The sequence below is a fragment of the Alnus glutinosa genome, chromosome 12, assembly GCF_958979055.1.
Source record: "Alnus glutinosa chromosome 12, dhAlnGlut1.1, whole genome shotgun sequence".
NCBI lineage: Eukaryota > Viridiplantae > Streptophyta > Magnoliopsida > Fagales > Betulaceae > Alnus > Alnus glutinosa.
The window spans coordinates 25,162,756-25,176,916 of record NC_084897.1 but is presented as its reverse complement, the minus strand read 5'-3'; the positions used below and the strand labels follow the sequence as shown (position 1 = coordinate 25,176,916).

General features: G+C 34.4%; 3 protein-coding genes across 3 annotated transcripts; 1 reads left to right on the top strand and 2 right to left on the bottom strand.

Annotated features, from left to right (window-relative positions):
- Positions 1-396: 396 nt before the first annotated feature.
- LOC133852176 (purple acid phosphatase 25-like) lies at positions 397-2,806 on the bottom strand. Its single transcript, XM_062288869.1, has 8 exons — positions 2,654-2,806; positions 2,338-2,544; positions 1,837-1,948; positions 1,531-1,757; positions 1,292-1,430; positions 986-1,206; positions 765-886; positions 397-658 (listed from the first exon to the last, which is right to left on the bottom strand). Exons 1-8 carry the CDS (start codon positions 2,804-2,806, stop codon positions 475-477), a joined length of 1,365 nt encoding a protein of 454 aa, XP_062144853.1. The 3' UTR covers positions 397-474.
- Positions 2,807-5,585: 2,779 nt separating this feature from the next.
- On the bottom strand, positions 5,586-8,381 carry LOC133852194 (purple acid phosphatase 25-like). Its single transcript, XM_062288893.1, has 8 exons — positions 8,226-8,381; positions 7,935-8,144; positions 7,749-7,848; positions 6,640-6,866; positions 6,386-6,524; positions 6,075-6,295; positions 5,885-6,006; positions 5,586-5,769 (listed from the first exon to the last, which is right to left on the bottom strand). The coding sequence occupies exons 1-8, from the start codon at positions 8,379-8,381 to the stop codon at positions 5,586-5,588; spliced, it is 1,359 nt and encodes a 452-aa protein (XP_062144877.1).
- A 1,283-nt stretch (positions 8,382-9,664) lies between these two features.
- Positions 9,665-12,323, top strand: LOC133850988 (protein RTE1-HOMOLOG). Its single transcript, XM_062287271.1, has 3 exons — positions 9,665-9,824; positions 11,130-11,415; positions 11,766-12,323. Exons 2-3 carry the CDS (start codon positions 11,146-11,148, stop codon positions 12,186-12,188), a joined length of 693 nt encoding a protein of 230 aa, XP_062143255.1. The 5' UTR covers positions 9,665-9,824; positions 11,130-11,145; the 3' UTR covers positions 12,189-12,323.
- Positions 12,324-14,161: the final 1,838 nt, after the last annotated feature.

Sequence of the window (14,161 nt, the reverse complement as noted above, 5' to 3'; positions counted from 1 at the left end):
TTACGTGATGCTTACTCTCCCCTGCCATCAACCGTTGATGGGCACCAACCACCAACCAGTAAAATTAGCCTTTTCCTGTCTGTGGGATACCTCCAAATGCAGTCATGTCCTCCAGCTCCACCCTTATTTTAAAATATTAATTAATGGAGATTTGATTTCACTTGGGACTTGGGAGTTTGGTTAAACCTCTTTTGCTTCAGCAGACAGGAGATCTGATCTCATCACCCTATTTCTTTTTCTCAAATTTTAATGGACACCAGCCACCAATTATATAATATAATATATTTGTTTCTCAAATGCATTCCATTCAAATAAACAAAAATTTAAACCAAATCCATCAAAAACATACAGTTTCTAAAGATATTAAAGGCAAAGCTGCACCAAATTGCACCAAATTCAAATAAACTAAAATTGACAGCCAAACTATAAGGCTACTAGGGGAAAAATGACTCCTAAACCATATTGGTAGCCTCACTATGCTTCTTCTTCTGGATAATTGTACCTATTATGCAACCAAAGAGAATCAGCAGCAACAGCATTGCTATCCTGGTTACGGTGCCATATATAGTGGGCATGAGTCCGATTTTTTATCTCCAGAACCGCATGCCCGAAGCTTGCTTCCCGATATGCAGAATAACTCGGTTGTGGTTCAGAAAAGCTGCTCAAAACAAAAGTGAAGTATTAATGAGAAGGGAGACATTGGTACCACCCAATTTTAGTTTAGTGGATGATAGAAATAATCTAAGATAAAATGAATGAGGCACCTGTTAGCAATGCCTTCAACATTACCACCATCACCAATAGTAATGTATATTGGTGCAGAAGGGTTCTTTACTGGAAGGCTGAGTCCATTTGTTATGTTGTACTTGATATTCGATATTCTCTCCTGCAATACATTGAAAACGATTTAGAAAAATTAAGTTATTGAGTTATTGATTAACATTTTGACAAAATGTTGTAAGAGTAAATGAGAACAGAAGCTTACTGTTCGTTCATAGGCATGAACATGGCCCGCAAAAACAATATCGACCTTGTTTTTAACAAACCAGGATTCAAACTGCACTCTCATACTTTCCCCTTCCATATAGTGGTAGTTGTTACTGTTATACAATGGTGAGTGAAGAAGAATGATAAGCCATGGCGTCTCAGCTCTGTTAACCTTGGATAATTCATTTTGGAGCCATCTGTATTGAGGAGTGTATTTACCTATATAGATCAGGAAATATCAAACTATCATGCTTTGTTTCTATCATTATTGAAACCTTATTATGAAGGAAATTTAATTTCGTACCAAATGCTGAGTAAGAAGATAGGACGATGATGTGTGCGGATGCACGCTTAATGGAATACCAAAGTGGGGATGTGCTCTGTGATGCCTTGTAGGGTACATGGTACCTATGCATATATGGCTTGAAAGGAACAGTTTCTTCCTGAAATTATGAAAATCATGAACATATTAATTGAAAGAAGTCAAGGCAATTTAACTGAATTAACATTATTAAGGAAGAACAAATGTGGAAGATTTCTTACAAGTTCTGGAGCTAAATCAATTTCATGATTGCCAGGAGTCCAAAACCATGGCTGATATGCAGCACTCCTCTCAATAAAGCGGCCCCATGTATCCCATCTCACATTGTCATGGTGCGGGTGATTATCTGCATAAGAAAGATCTCCCACACACAACACAGCTTGCCCTTTTGGGTTGGACACATAATGCTCAAGCGTCTCATAAGAATTCCGTGTTTGTCCCAAATCACCTGCAGCAACAGGCATACTGCATTATAGATAGAACTTCAGGACATCATAATCCTTCAAATCCAAATTGTTAGAACTTACCTATAATGCCAAATGTGTATGGAGCGTCTGGCCCTACTTTGGGAGGAGTTGTGAAGGAAAATCGTCGTGCTACATTGCCAATCCCAAGCTCATAAAAGTACTTAGTGTCATACTGAGGATACCAATAAGAAAAAGTCATGTCAATTTGGTTTAATATAGATTTGAAGAATATCACTATTCCACACATAATTAAAAGGACACAGTTTTCACCAAGATTTGTGCTAGCTAGGGAAAACTTATAAAGCTATAAGCACATCTAAAAGAAGCTACGTTATTTTATTTTTTATTTTTTCAAAAAAAAAAAAAAAAAAAACTATTGAAAGACAAAAAAATAAACTTGGGGTTACTCATAAAATATATAGATATACTCTAAAAGGGCTTTCAAAACTTTTGGTGGGTTCGCCTGAAAAGTGAAAACTGTCTTAGTTAAAACGTCACTACTACTTCATACACTAATCTCATGAATATTGAAGAACTAGAATCGAAAATCCAATACTTAACCTGAAGGTGTTTGACAGTGGCATGATGAATGTAGCCAGAAGCATAATTGTAGTATTTATAAGTTGTGATTGAAGAATGAGCCTTGCGCTTCCTTTTGTGCTTGCCCTCTGCCGCCCAATAAACTACATAGTCAGGGTGTCGCAGAAGAGGTGTAACCCATGAAATAATCACAGCCCGCCCAACAAGATCCCCTTGGGTTATATGAACCTGCACATAATAGCAAACATTTTTTTTAAAAAAAAAAAAAAAACCCAACTGCAACGCATGTTACGATTAACACAAGTCGTTGTTCATGATGACAAAGGCTTAATTAAACCTGCTCGGGTGCATTGTATCCTGGAGGAGGAGGAAATTCTCCAACCGGCATGTCAACAGATGCATAAGGCTTTCTAACATAACTACTGGTAAAACCTCCATTACAGATATCAACGATGGTCAGCAAGAATGCTACCAAAAATACTGCAGCCATGGTGGAGAGCAATAGTTTGTGTATTGGAGAAGTAAGCAAATTAAACAATATAATAATGTAGAAATTGCGGGGTTTGTGTACTGGAAGAGTACGAAAACAATATGTATATATAAGGTGAAAGAGTGGTGAAGTTCGTTTACGACTCTGACTTAATTAGGAGTTAGCTAGGATCGCTCTATATCTAGACGGGGTTGGATTTCGCTTTGTTGTTGTATTATGATTACAGCACTGATATTTAGGAAAAGTATACATTCTTCCTTAAACTATTATTTTATTATCAACGTGCCATTTAAACTATTAATTTTATCAATGTTTCTTTTAAATTATAAAAAAATTGTCAATATTCTCCTGAAATCAACAAAAAGACAAAATTACCCTAAAAAAGTTTCAATAAGACAAATATCCTTATAATTTATTTTTTTAAAAAAAAAAAACTAAAACTAAAAAAAAAAATATTTTTTAATTTTTTTTAAAATAAAAACGAAAAATTAAAAATAAAAATCCAAGGGGTGGCCCAAAATGAAATTATACAAAACAAAATCTAAAAAATAATTTTTCGGTTTTTTTTAATTTTAATTTTTTTAAAAAAAATAATTTTTGTTTTGTTTTTAAGAATTTTTGTAATTTTATAAAGGGTATTTTTGTCATTGTAAGGCACATTGAGATTGTTTGATAGTTTATGAGGGTACATTGACATAATTGGTAGTTTAGGGGTACATTGACAATTGGGTGGTAATTTAAGGAGGGTATGTGTACTTTTCCCTTAGTATTTTTAATTGTTTTCTTAAGGAAAACTATATTTACCGTCTCTTTTTAACGGCTAAAGATCCTTTAAAATTTCTTTAAAATTGTAAATTCTTAAATTATGTGAATTTAGCTAATTTCATACATCGAATGACATGAAAAGTGCTACATATTAAAAATGTGACATGTTAACAATGAAAATTGAATATATTTTAATTTTATCAGGTTTTTACAATTTATGTCGTATAAAAACTTTGAGTAAAAAATTGTGTTTTTGTTTAATAAAGAATAAGCATCGCTTTAAAGTGAAGAAAAAACATTTTGGAATGATTTTTTTTTTTTTGGTTGCCTCGATAACGTGTCACATCTTTAATATGTAGCATTTTTCATGTTGTTCGATGTAAAAAAAACTTGAATTCATATAATTTGATAATCTAAATTTTTTTTAAAATTGTAGAGGATCCTAATCCCCTTTTAACAATATTTAACCAAATCAAATTCAAACTTCAAAATTGCTCTCCACAGGCACGTGACACACATCGCCCTTCTCCTCCCCCATCATCATCTAAGTCCATTTTACAAATAACCCCAAGTTCTCCAATCTCAATATGATTTCAATGCATTCATTGGCAATAATGATAGGATCTAAAATTTGCCTACTTTCGGATGAATACATTTTGTGATTTAGATATGATCCTCTCCAACATCTTCTTAAGCCTATTCCCTAGAATCTTAGCAATCATCTTATAGATGTTACCCACCAAATTGGTCGGGCAAAAATCCTTGGGGTCAGTCGACAGCCCTTAGGATATACAAAATGAAGGTGATCGAGGAACATAGCATTAAGGGATGTTATATTAGAGATATGTTACACATCTATCTCTTGCTCGTAGTACCAATTTTTGGTTCCATGTGGTTTCACATATTCAATGGTGAATCAACCAAACATTATTAGCTGAATGCATGGGATGATATTTATGTAAGGAATATATTATTGAATGGAAGAAAAAAAAAAAACATATTCCCTGTAGTTGATGAGGTGGAAGATGTATAAAGTTTGGCCGGTATTATGGTGTGTAGCATGTAGGGGGGTGGCTTTGTTACCGATGGAATTTAAACTTGAGGTCGGATTGCATTGAAACTTTTTAATTTTATTAGGAGACCATCATTAATAAATTAAAAAAACCCCAAAAGGTTTTTTTTTAACAAATTTTGAGACTAACGATACTCTATGACCTTTAAAGCCAGTGATCTGTTGAAGAGATTGAAGATTATGGAGTGAATAGCACCTAATTAAGTACTCTAACCCAAAGAATCATTAGAAACGACAAAGCAAGTATTCATAAATCTATTCTATTTTATTTCAAAAAAAAAAAAAAAAAAAACTATTATATTTGATATGAATAGACTGGTAATATTCTTTTGTTTTTGAGAAATACATTTTCTCCAAAATTCATGTTTAACTCCATTTTTTTAAAAAAAAAAAAATTAATTGTTAGATACATAGAACCTACACGTAGAAAAACAGATTCTATAATTAGTTAAAAAAAAAAATAATAATAATAATAAAATAATAAAAAAAATAATAAAAAAAAAGGATAAAATTGATCAGAAGTCAAAGAAGTAGCATATCTAATGTAGTTTTAAGGAAATATATAATAACTCGTACAAACAACCAACTGGATTACTGTTCATCAAAGCTTATTGACTTCTACAATGATCGACTCCTCTAGACAAATCCTACTTCTGCGCAGAACATCTTGTGGTCTAACAAAAATAATACAATTTCTTATTTTTGTTTCTCAAACGCATTTCTTGATGATCGACAAGCTTTTTACAAGTACCCCGACAGAATTCAAATAAATTAAAAATTAAAACCAAATCCATCCAGTTTCTAAGGATATATATTAAACGGCACCAAATTCTAATAAACTAAAATTAAAGCCAACTCCATCTAAACATAACAGTTTCAAAACATATTAAACTTGCACCAAATTGACAGCCAAAACGAAAAAAAACCATAGTGGTAGCCACACTATGATTCTTCTTCTGGATAATAGTACCTATTATGTATCCAAAGATTATCAGCAACAACGGCATTATTATCCTGGTTACGGTGCCAAGTATAGAAGGCATGAGTCCGATTTTTAATCTCGAGAACCGCATGCCCGAAGCTTGCTTCCCGAAATGCAGAATAACTTGGTGCCGGTTCAGTAAAACTGCACAAAACAAAAGTGATCGATCAATGCAGTAATGAGTGCGAAGACATTTGTGTTACCCAATTTTAGTGTAGTGGGTAATGGGAATTATCTAAGATAAAGATGAATGAGGCACCTGTTAGCAAGGCCTTCAATGTTACCACCATCACCAATAGTAATATATATTGGTGCTGAAGGATCCTTCACTGGAGCGCTCAGTCCATTTGTTATGTTGTACTTTATATTCGATATTCTCTCCTACAATACAAGTTATTAGCATTTTGAGAAAATGTTGTAAGAGTAGATGAGAACAGAAGCTCGCTTACCGATCGTTCATAGGCATGGACATGACCAGCAAAAACGATATCGACTTTGTTCTTAACAAACCAGGATTCAAACTGAACTCTCATGGTTTCACCTTCCATATAGTGGTAGTCGTCACTGTTATACCATGGTGCATGAACAAGAACAAAAAGCCATGGCGTCTCAGCTCGGTTAACTTTGGATAATTCATTTTCGAGCCATCTGTATTGAGGAGTGTATTTACCTATATAGATCAGGAAATACCAAACTATCATGCATGCTTTGTTTCTAACATTATTGAAACCTTATTAGGAAGCTAAGGAAATTTTCATACCATATGCTGAGTAAGAAGATAGGACGATGATGTATGCGGATGCACGCTTAATGGAATACCAAAGTGGGGAGGTGCTCTGTGATGCCTTGTAGGGTACGTGGTATCTATGCATATATGGCTTGAAAGGAACATTTTCTCCCTGAAATTAATTATGATCGAAAATCATGAACATATTAATCAAAGAAGTAAATGTAATTAATCTAACTGAAAATTATCAAGGAATTAAGAACAAATGTGGAAGATTAATTTCTTACAAGTTCTGGAGCTAAATCAATTTCATGATTGCCAGGAGTCCAAATCCATGGCTGATATGCAGCACACTTCTCAATAAAGCGGCCCCATGTATCCCATCTCTCATTGTCATGGTTCGGATGATCATCTGCATAAGAAAGATCACCCACAAATAGCACAGTTTGCCCTTTCGGGTTGGACACATAATGCTCAAGCGTCTGACGAGAATCCTGTGTTTGTCCCAAATCACCTGCAAATTGGTTACAAAAATAAATATACCACTTCAATATGTAAACAATTTAATGAATCTGTCTCCATTTATATCATTAAAAACAATATATGTATGCCAAAAAGTGTCTCCACCTTCTCCTGTCCAAGATCCAGGAGACCATTAGGATCGATCACATGATATTTGTTTATTATTTTTTACCAGTGATATGCATATATTTATAAATCAATTATACTGGACTAAAAAAGATGTTCAAAATATATTTGATACTTCCAATATATTATAGTTTATAGGATCATTAATTCAATTCACAGAAGTTACATCAATACTATTTTAGGATTGCTAAGATGTGGTATGATCTATGTATTAATTGAATGCTATTGTATTATCATCATCGATCCTTGTTACTTAATTTCCGACAAGGATCTGCTAATGTTTTCAAGGTTTTTAAATTCTAATGGTTATTTTCAAATTAAATGGTTTAGATTTTATCATTAATCACATGTGAAAGACAATGAATTTAAAAACAAAACAACCTCTACCACCATTTCAGACAACCTTGCCACAATACCTACGTCCTCTGCATGGGAAGCTGAAATTAAAGTAAAGAAGTTTAATTTATATATCGGGCAAAAGTAAGATTTCTTGTATATGCATTGATGGACTCTAGATCTGTTAATGCAAATCTAGTTCTATACACAGAGAAGCCTTAAATTTAATTTCATAGTAGCTCATAATTTCATAAACGTGTCATAAGTTGACATAGAGTGTAAGAGTAGAAATCATTATGTTCTCTATTTGCTTATCAAGTTGTGTGGTTGGCCTCAGCTTGTCCGCAATTTTGTAATTACAATTTTACTAAATGTAAAGTTCTAAGATGCAAAACAAAAACAGTAAACTGACCTATAATGCCAAATGTGTATGGAACGTCTGGCCCTAATTGGGGAGGAGTTTTGAAGGAGAATCGACGGATTCCAATCTCATAAAAATACTGAGTGTCAAACTAAGAATACAAACGAAAAACAATCATGTCAGGTTGGTTAAAAATGAAGCTTCAATAAAGTAGGAAATGAAAATCCATTACTTAACCTCAAGGTGTTTGATGGTGGCATGATGAATGTAGCCAGAAGCATAAGTATAGTATTTATAAGTTTTAACCGAGGAATGACCCTTTTTGAGCTTGTTTTTGTGCTTGCCCTCTGCCGCCCAATAGACCACATAGTTAGGGTTTGGCAACGCGGGTGTAACCCATGAAATAATCATGGCCCGTCCATCAACATCTCCTTGGGTTATATGAACCTACACACACAACAAATATATATTAACAAACCGTAACGGATATATATTGAGATTAGCACAAGAAATATAAGTGGATAGCACCTGCTCGGGGGCATTGTATCCTGGAGGAGGAGGAAAAGCTTCTTTGGGCAGGTCTACAGACGCATAAAGCTTCCTAACATAACTGCTAGTAATACCTCCATTGCATACGCAAACAATGTTCAGCAAAAGAAACAACAGCAAAAATACTGCACCCATATATGGCGGGGGAGGGGGCGGGGGCGGGGAGGCGGAGGCCGGAGAGCAATATTTTAGAACGAAGGTTTGTGTAGGCAAACAATATGTATGTATGTTTAATAAGGTGAAAGACTGTTGAAGTTTGTTTAGGACTCTTAATTCTTTTGTAGGATCGATCTTTCTTTTTTTTTTTCTTTTTTTTAAACGAAGTAGCATGTGCTACATCAATTGCTGAAACAAAGTCATAAAGGCATTACAGAGATGGACATGAGAAACAAAGAAACCTCAGGGGATCGATCTTTCAATCTTTATCAGTTGTAAAGAAATTCAAACTTCAAAAAAATCAATTCTTAAGAACATTTAGATTTTCTAGGATAATTCTCTCATTGAACTCTTAAAATTCTCTAGCTCTATTTTTAATTTAATTAAAGGATTCGTAGCTTGCCATCATAGTATTTTTTTTTTATTAAATAAATTATAATGAATGAAGAAGAATTAATTAATATCTTCTAAAGTTGATAAATATTGTTGATATGTCGAAATCTTTTTAAGAAGGTAACTCCCTTCAGAAATGAAAGTCCTTTGGATTTCCAATGAACTTTATCTTGGGGAGTTCTTGAGATTTTGTTATCTCAACGTTTGTCTTTTTCCAAGTAGAGTCTTAATGTACGAGATAAATACTAAATTAGTAAATGTGATAAACGTTAAAATTATAAAATCTGAACAATTTTTAATTAAAAAATAATTTTAACTTTTAAAAACTCTAAAGTAGAGTTGACTACTAATAATGAGGCCTCGTACACGTCAATTTCTTGTATATTTGCTGTCCATCATTTTTACTCATGAATACATTCTAGATTGGCTTCCTCATTCTTTATTTTTTAAATTTATTTTTTAGTAATGGTAGATGAGAGATCATATCTTTTTTGTGTCATTTTAAAATTGGTGTAATTTTTAAAATCACAATTGAATTTATGATAAATTACTATTAAATTTTAATCAAATGGTAATTTTAAAAGTCACATAAATTTTGAGAGAACTTAAAAAAGACATGGGTCTTCTTTCTAACATTACTCGTACCATTTCTCTTCCTCCACGTTGAAAACGGATTTGGATAAAGTGAATTGGGTTGGGTCTGAAAAAAAAAGGGGGGGGTGGGGGTGGGGTATGGGATTTTCAGTTGTGCGATCCATACATGAATTCAAAAACAAAACAGAATTGGGTTGGAAATTGTGGGCTTCCAAACAAGCTTGGAAACTAGAAAAGAAACAAACAGCATGTTCCCCAACAAGTGCAGGAAAATATCCTGGTTGGCTATAATAACCCACTCTCCAAACAAGCCCACACAACCACTAGACCGGACAAAAGCTCGTTTTGATCACCACACATCAACGACCAACGGCTCTACAAGCAGACGGAGAAATCTCGGGCTGGTGAAGGCATCGCTCTTCTTTGGAAACAAAGGTATTCTCTTCCGATTTTCAAGCAATATGGCATGTAGTTAAAAGAAATCTAAATTAGTGCAAAAACTAGGGTCAATTTCTTCATTGACATTTTTTCTTTTAGTTGTGATTCGAAAAGGTTGTTGTTGATTTTGCGATTATAATTTATTGATGTCGTTTGGGTTGTTGTATTTGTAAACTTGTGATGATGGGTCAGATTCAGATTTTATTTTATTTATTTATTTATTTTTAATCTGACTTAAAAGAAAGTTTGCTAACTTAATCTTGTTGCATATAGAAATTTGGGTACTTAGATAAGGGTGGCCTTTGCCTTGTGAATATATAATCATATGTGTAGCTTTTAATCACTCCTTATGTAGTTCCCTATGTAAGTAGGTAAAAGTTTAGGTGCGAAGTAAGGGAATGTGATTGGGGAAGTTTTGTCTACTTTTCCTCAATGGGTTCATGTTCAACTGAGTAAGAAGGAGGATGGTTTGTTTATTGGATCTGGGTTGGAGTTTCAGACTTGAAAAAGCGCAAACGCAGGCAGAAGAACCAAATTTAAGATAATTGTTAATTGTAGGTTAATAGCGTTATTACCTGATTTTATGTACACGCTGAGAGGTCATGCAATGCAGTGCTAAGCTTCCATATTCGCCATAAATTTCCAGCAGGATTTTAAACTTTGATTGGAACTCAAATGTGATTATGTAAATTCAAAGGGATATGTAAAATACATGGAAGAATTCTAGAATAGTACTTCAAACTAAATTCAAATTTTGCATGACCTCAAGAAAATCCTGCTTTATTTACCAAAAAAAAAAAATCTTGCTTCTGTTAACTCGTTGTTGAATGGTAAAAGACGAGTGGAAGATGTTACATTTTTATTTTTGGCATCTCATAGTCTTTATGGACGAATAGTTAATTTTATCCTGAGATATAGCTGTCTGTTTGAGGCAGTAAGGATGTCTTTTCTGGTGATTGAAAATTTTTGGAGGATAGAGTCTCGTTTTGCTGTGTTTTGGAGAATTGAACTTTAATGGTCCAGAAAGCTTTTATATATGTATGTTATGGAGGAAGCATTTCTCTTTTTTCTTATTGGTAAGTGAGACACGCACTAAGTGGATTTTGATTGCACGACCTCACCCTTCATCTCACCATCGCAGGAGGAGAAAGTGTCATTTCACTCTAGCTCATGCCATTTTGCAAATTTTAGCTGTGGAAAAACTTCATTTTTTTATTTTAGATGTCTATCTTTTTACTCTTCACATAGCTTTGTGGTTGTCTATATACTTTCACAAGTATCTAATGTGCTGAGGAAATTCAGCTTGCCCAAATTTGCAATGGAAGCAGATGCAGGCACTGAGCACTCGCTGATGATGGAAGGAAGTGTTTCACAAACTATGCAAATTGATCCAAGAAGAGCTCGGTTCCCATGCTGCATTGTGTGGACACCCCTTCCTATTATTTCATGGCTGGTTCCTTTCATTGGTCACATTGGCATATGCAGAGAGGATGGAGTGATCTTGGACTTTGCAGGGCCCAATTTTGTGTGCGTGGACAATTTCGCATTTGGATCAGTGACCCGCTACCTCCAAATTAGCAACGAAAAGGTGTCTACTGGATTTTGTATCTTAATTAATGGTTTGGATCCTTTGCAATCATCTTTTCTACTATTGCTGCCATCACCAGTGTTGTACCTGCTGGTAATATGGTCTGCCTCAAGTGTTGTGGGCACCATGATCATTGCATCAAAAAGAGAAGCAAACTATTTGTTACATTCCACTGCTTTCTCTGAGAAATGACTGCAAGACCCCTTTTCACCTTGATTCAGTTCATTGCATGTGCTGGAAATCATATAAGCTGGCAGCTTGTGACAATTGTAGAAAATAGTAATGCTGTAGGAGATGCTTATCAGTCAGTTTTTTGGTGCACTAATGCTCTTTAAAATTCTTGCAAGCAGTGTCGCATTTCTCCCCATCCGTCCTTATACAATAGTGAAGATGGGTACACACAGGATGATGCTGGAAAAGACATATTGACATGGGATGATGCATTAAGAAGGAGCACTCAGGACTTCCAACACCGAGCTTACAACCTCTTTACTTGCAATTGCCATTCTTTTGTGGCAAACAACCTAAACAGGTTGGGGTTTCTTTCGGGTGGATGGAATGTCGTGAACCTTGCTGCTCTCATTTTCCTCAAGGGCCGTTGGGTGAGCACAGCATCCATGGTGCGATCTTTCTTACCGTTTGGTATAGTATTCTCTCTTGGGCTTGCACTTGGGGGATTGACCTTCCTTGCTTACTTGGCCTTTTTCACCTGCTTTATAGTTGGTTGGTTTCTTCTTGGCACTTACTGTTTTAAAAATTTGATCCAGTTGTAGAATCTCTTGTTTAACTAATTGATGTATAAAAATTGAAGTTCCAACAGACGTGTTTTGATTCAGATATTTGTATGTGCGAAATTGATAGAGAATATTTCGACAGCTTGAACAGCTTAAGTGAAGTGTTTTTTGAAAGCCTTGTGTCGGGGGGCGATCAACTTTTAAAAGCATTATTGTACTGTAAAAACCAAATCTGTATCTGATGATGAGGATGTCCATTCCAAAGTCTCACAAGAGGGGGCCCGACTGTTGAAGCTCAAGAGACCTCGTTTTATTTTGTCTCCAGAGCAAAAAGTTGGACACAGAGCAAGGAAGACTGTAAACCCACAGAAAAAGAAAAAGAAGAAGCAACAAAGAAGCTAGTTGAGGGGGACATGAGGGAGGCACGTGAGACCCATACACCGGGAAGAGGAGGGAGAGGTAAGGGAGGGAGGGAGATAATGGCGAGAGGGGGGCGGGGGGCGTGAGGTTGGATGACATGTATAGGTTGAACAAGCCCATATTTGCCATCCATGGGGGCACGTGGGTCTCACTCCACAGGAAAGAGGAACAGTGGAGTGGTGAAGTGGGTGGAGGCAAACCGAGCAAGTGGTAGAAGAGGCAATGGAATTGTAGATCGAAAAATCAAAACAACAAAGAAAAGAAGGAAAACATAAAGTACATAATAAAAAAGGGGTGGACGCCCGCGTGCGGTATGTGGAGGCTGGGGAAGGAAAGGGGCAAAGCTGATCATTCCCCCTCCCCAATCGTTCACGACGGAGGTAGAAGGGAGTTTGAGAGTGGAGGCTTTCTCACAATAAGAAAACGGACAGTTTTTCTCTCTAAAAAGTTACAGAAAATAAAGGATTTTGTGATAAGTATCATTTATACTCATTTGATTCAGATTTGACAGAAAAGACAAAAGGTGAAGATGATGTCGATGATTAGCTAAAAACTTGAAAGGTTGATGGCTTGAGCATAAGTTTGCTACAAATCCCCCTAACCTTACAGCCAAGCATTACATTCAAACAATCTAGCATCTTCAATGTCTTGAAAAAATAGTTAAAAAAACCGTAGTAGTTAAATAATAATAATAATAAATGATAAATGTAGAGTAGTCTAATTAACCCCCAAAACCGTAATAGTTAAAATATATAATGTAACATTATCGTAGACTTATATTTATTAATAAGAGATATGTTATTTGCACAATAATGTTGATATGTCCAACATTTTTTTTTAAAATAAAATAAAAAATGCTAGACATATTAATATTGTTGTACAAAATTGTTGTGCAGCTAACATATCTCAATTAATAAATTGCCACTTGTTTGAAGAGTCTAAGTGAATAGAAATTATAAAAAATTAAATTACCTAATCAATATTATAACATTCTTTCAAAAAATATTTAACTTTTTCATATGTGGTAAAGGTAAGACCCGAACTTATAAAAACCTGTTTTGATGCCATGAGGGACGAAATCAGGATGTTTATCTAATGGAGTCCGAGTATAATTTAAAAATAAAATCTAAAAAATATGTTTTCTAACAATTAATTTAGGATTAAATATTCAACTTCTTATACAAAAATATGATTTATATAGTACTTTCATGTCCAAAAATTATAACGTAACTCAAAAGCACCTATAAAAATATGGGACATGCTATTTTGTTTGATTTTAAAAAAAAGATGGATTGAAGATGGATGTGAGAATACAAAATGGTATTTCTCTAAAAATTTTAATGTAGATAGGCAAATAATCTCTATGAAAGTTATCCTCCATTTTATTTCAAAAGTCTTGTCTTACCTTCTAAAATTTGGAGCATTTGGTGATTACTCTCTCAGTTTTTTAAAAATCATTTTAATTGCTTAGCTTTTTCGCGGATTTCAAATGGGTTATTTTGTGTATTTTTCATCCAATAAAATGATGCTTGTTAATCCAAATCATCATTTTTATCGTAATATATTATAACAATAATAATCTATTTTATTAA

What these genes read in the sequence shown, in the direction of transcription:
- LOC133850988 (XM_062287271.1), top strand. Translation starts at nt 11,146, where the DNA reads ATGGAAGCAGATGCAGGCACTGAGCACTCGCTGATGATGGAAGGAAGT. An exon ending in TCCAAATTAGCAACGAAAAG is followed by an intron (nt 11,416 to 11,765) that starts GTGTCTACTGGA and finishes TCTTGCAAGCAG; the next exon opens with TGTCGCATTTCTCCCCATCC.
- LOC133852176 (XM_062288869.1), bottom strand. Translation starts at nt 2,806, where the DNA reads ATGGCTGCAGTATTTTTGGTAGCATTCTTGCTGACCATCGTTGATATC. An exon ending in TTGATTTAGCTCCAGAACTT is followed by an intron (nt 1,431 to 1,530) that starts GTAAGAAATCTT and finishes TCATAATTTCAG; the next exon opens with GAAGAAACTGTTCCTTTCAA. An exon ending in TTCATGCCTATGAACGAACA is followed by an intron (nt 887 to 985) that starts GTAAGCTTCTGT and finishes AATGTATTGCAG; the next exon opens with GAGAGAATATCGAATATCAA.
- LOC133852194 (XM_062288893.1), bottom strand. Translation starts at nt 8,381, where the DNA reads ATGGGTGCAGTATTTTTGCTGTTGTTTCTTTTGCTGAACATTGTTTGC. An exon ending in GATACAATGCCCCCGAGCAG is followed by an intron (nt 8,145 to 8,225) that starts GTGCTATCCACT and finishes TTGTGTGTGTAG; the next exon opens with GTTCATATAACCCAAGGAGA. An exon ending in ATTGAAGGCCTTGCTAACAG is followed by an intron (nt 5,770 to 5,884) that starts GTGCCTCATTCA and finishes TGTTTTGTGCAG; the next exon opens with TTTTACTGAACCGGCACCAA.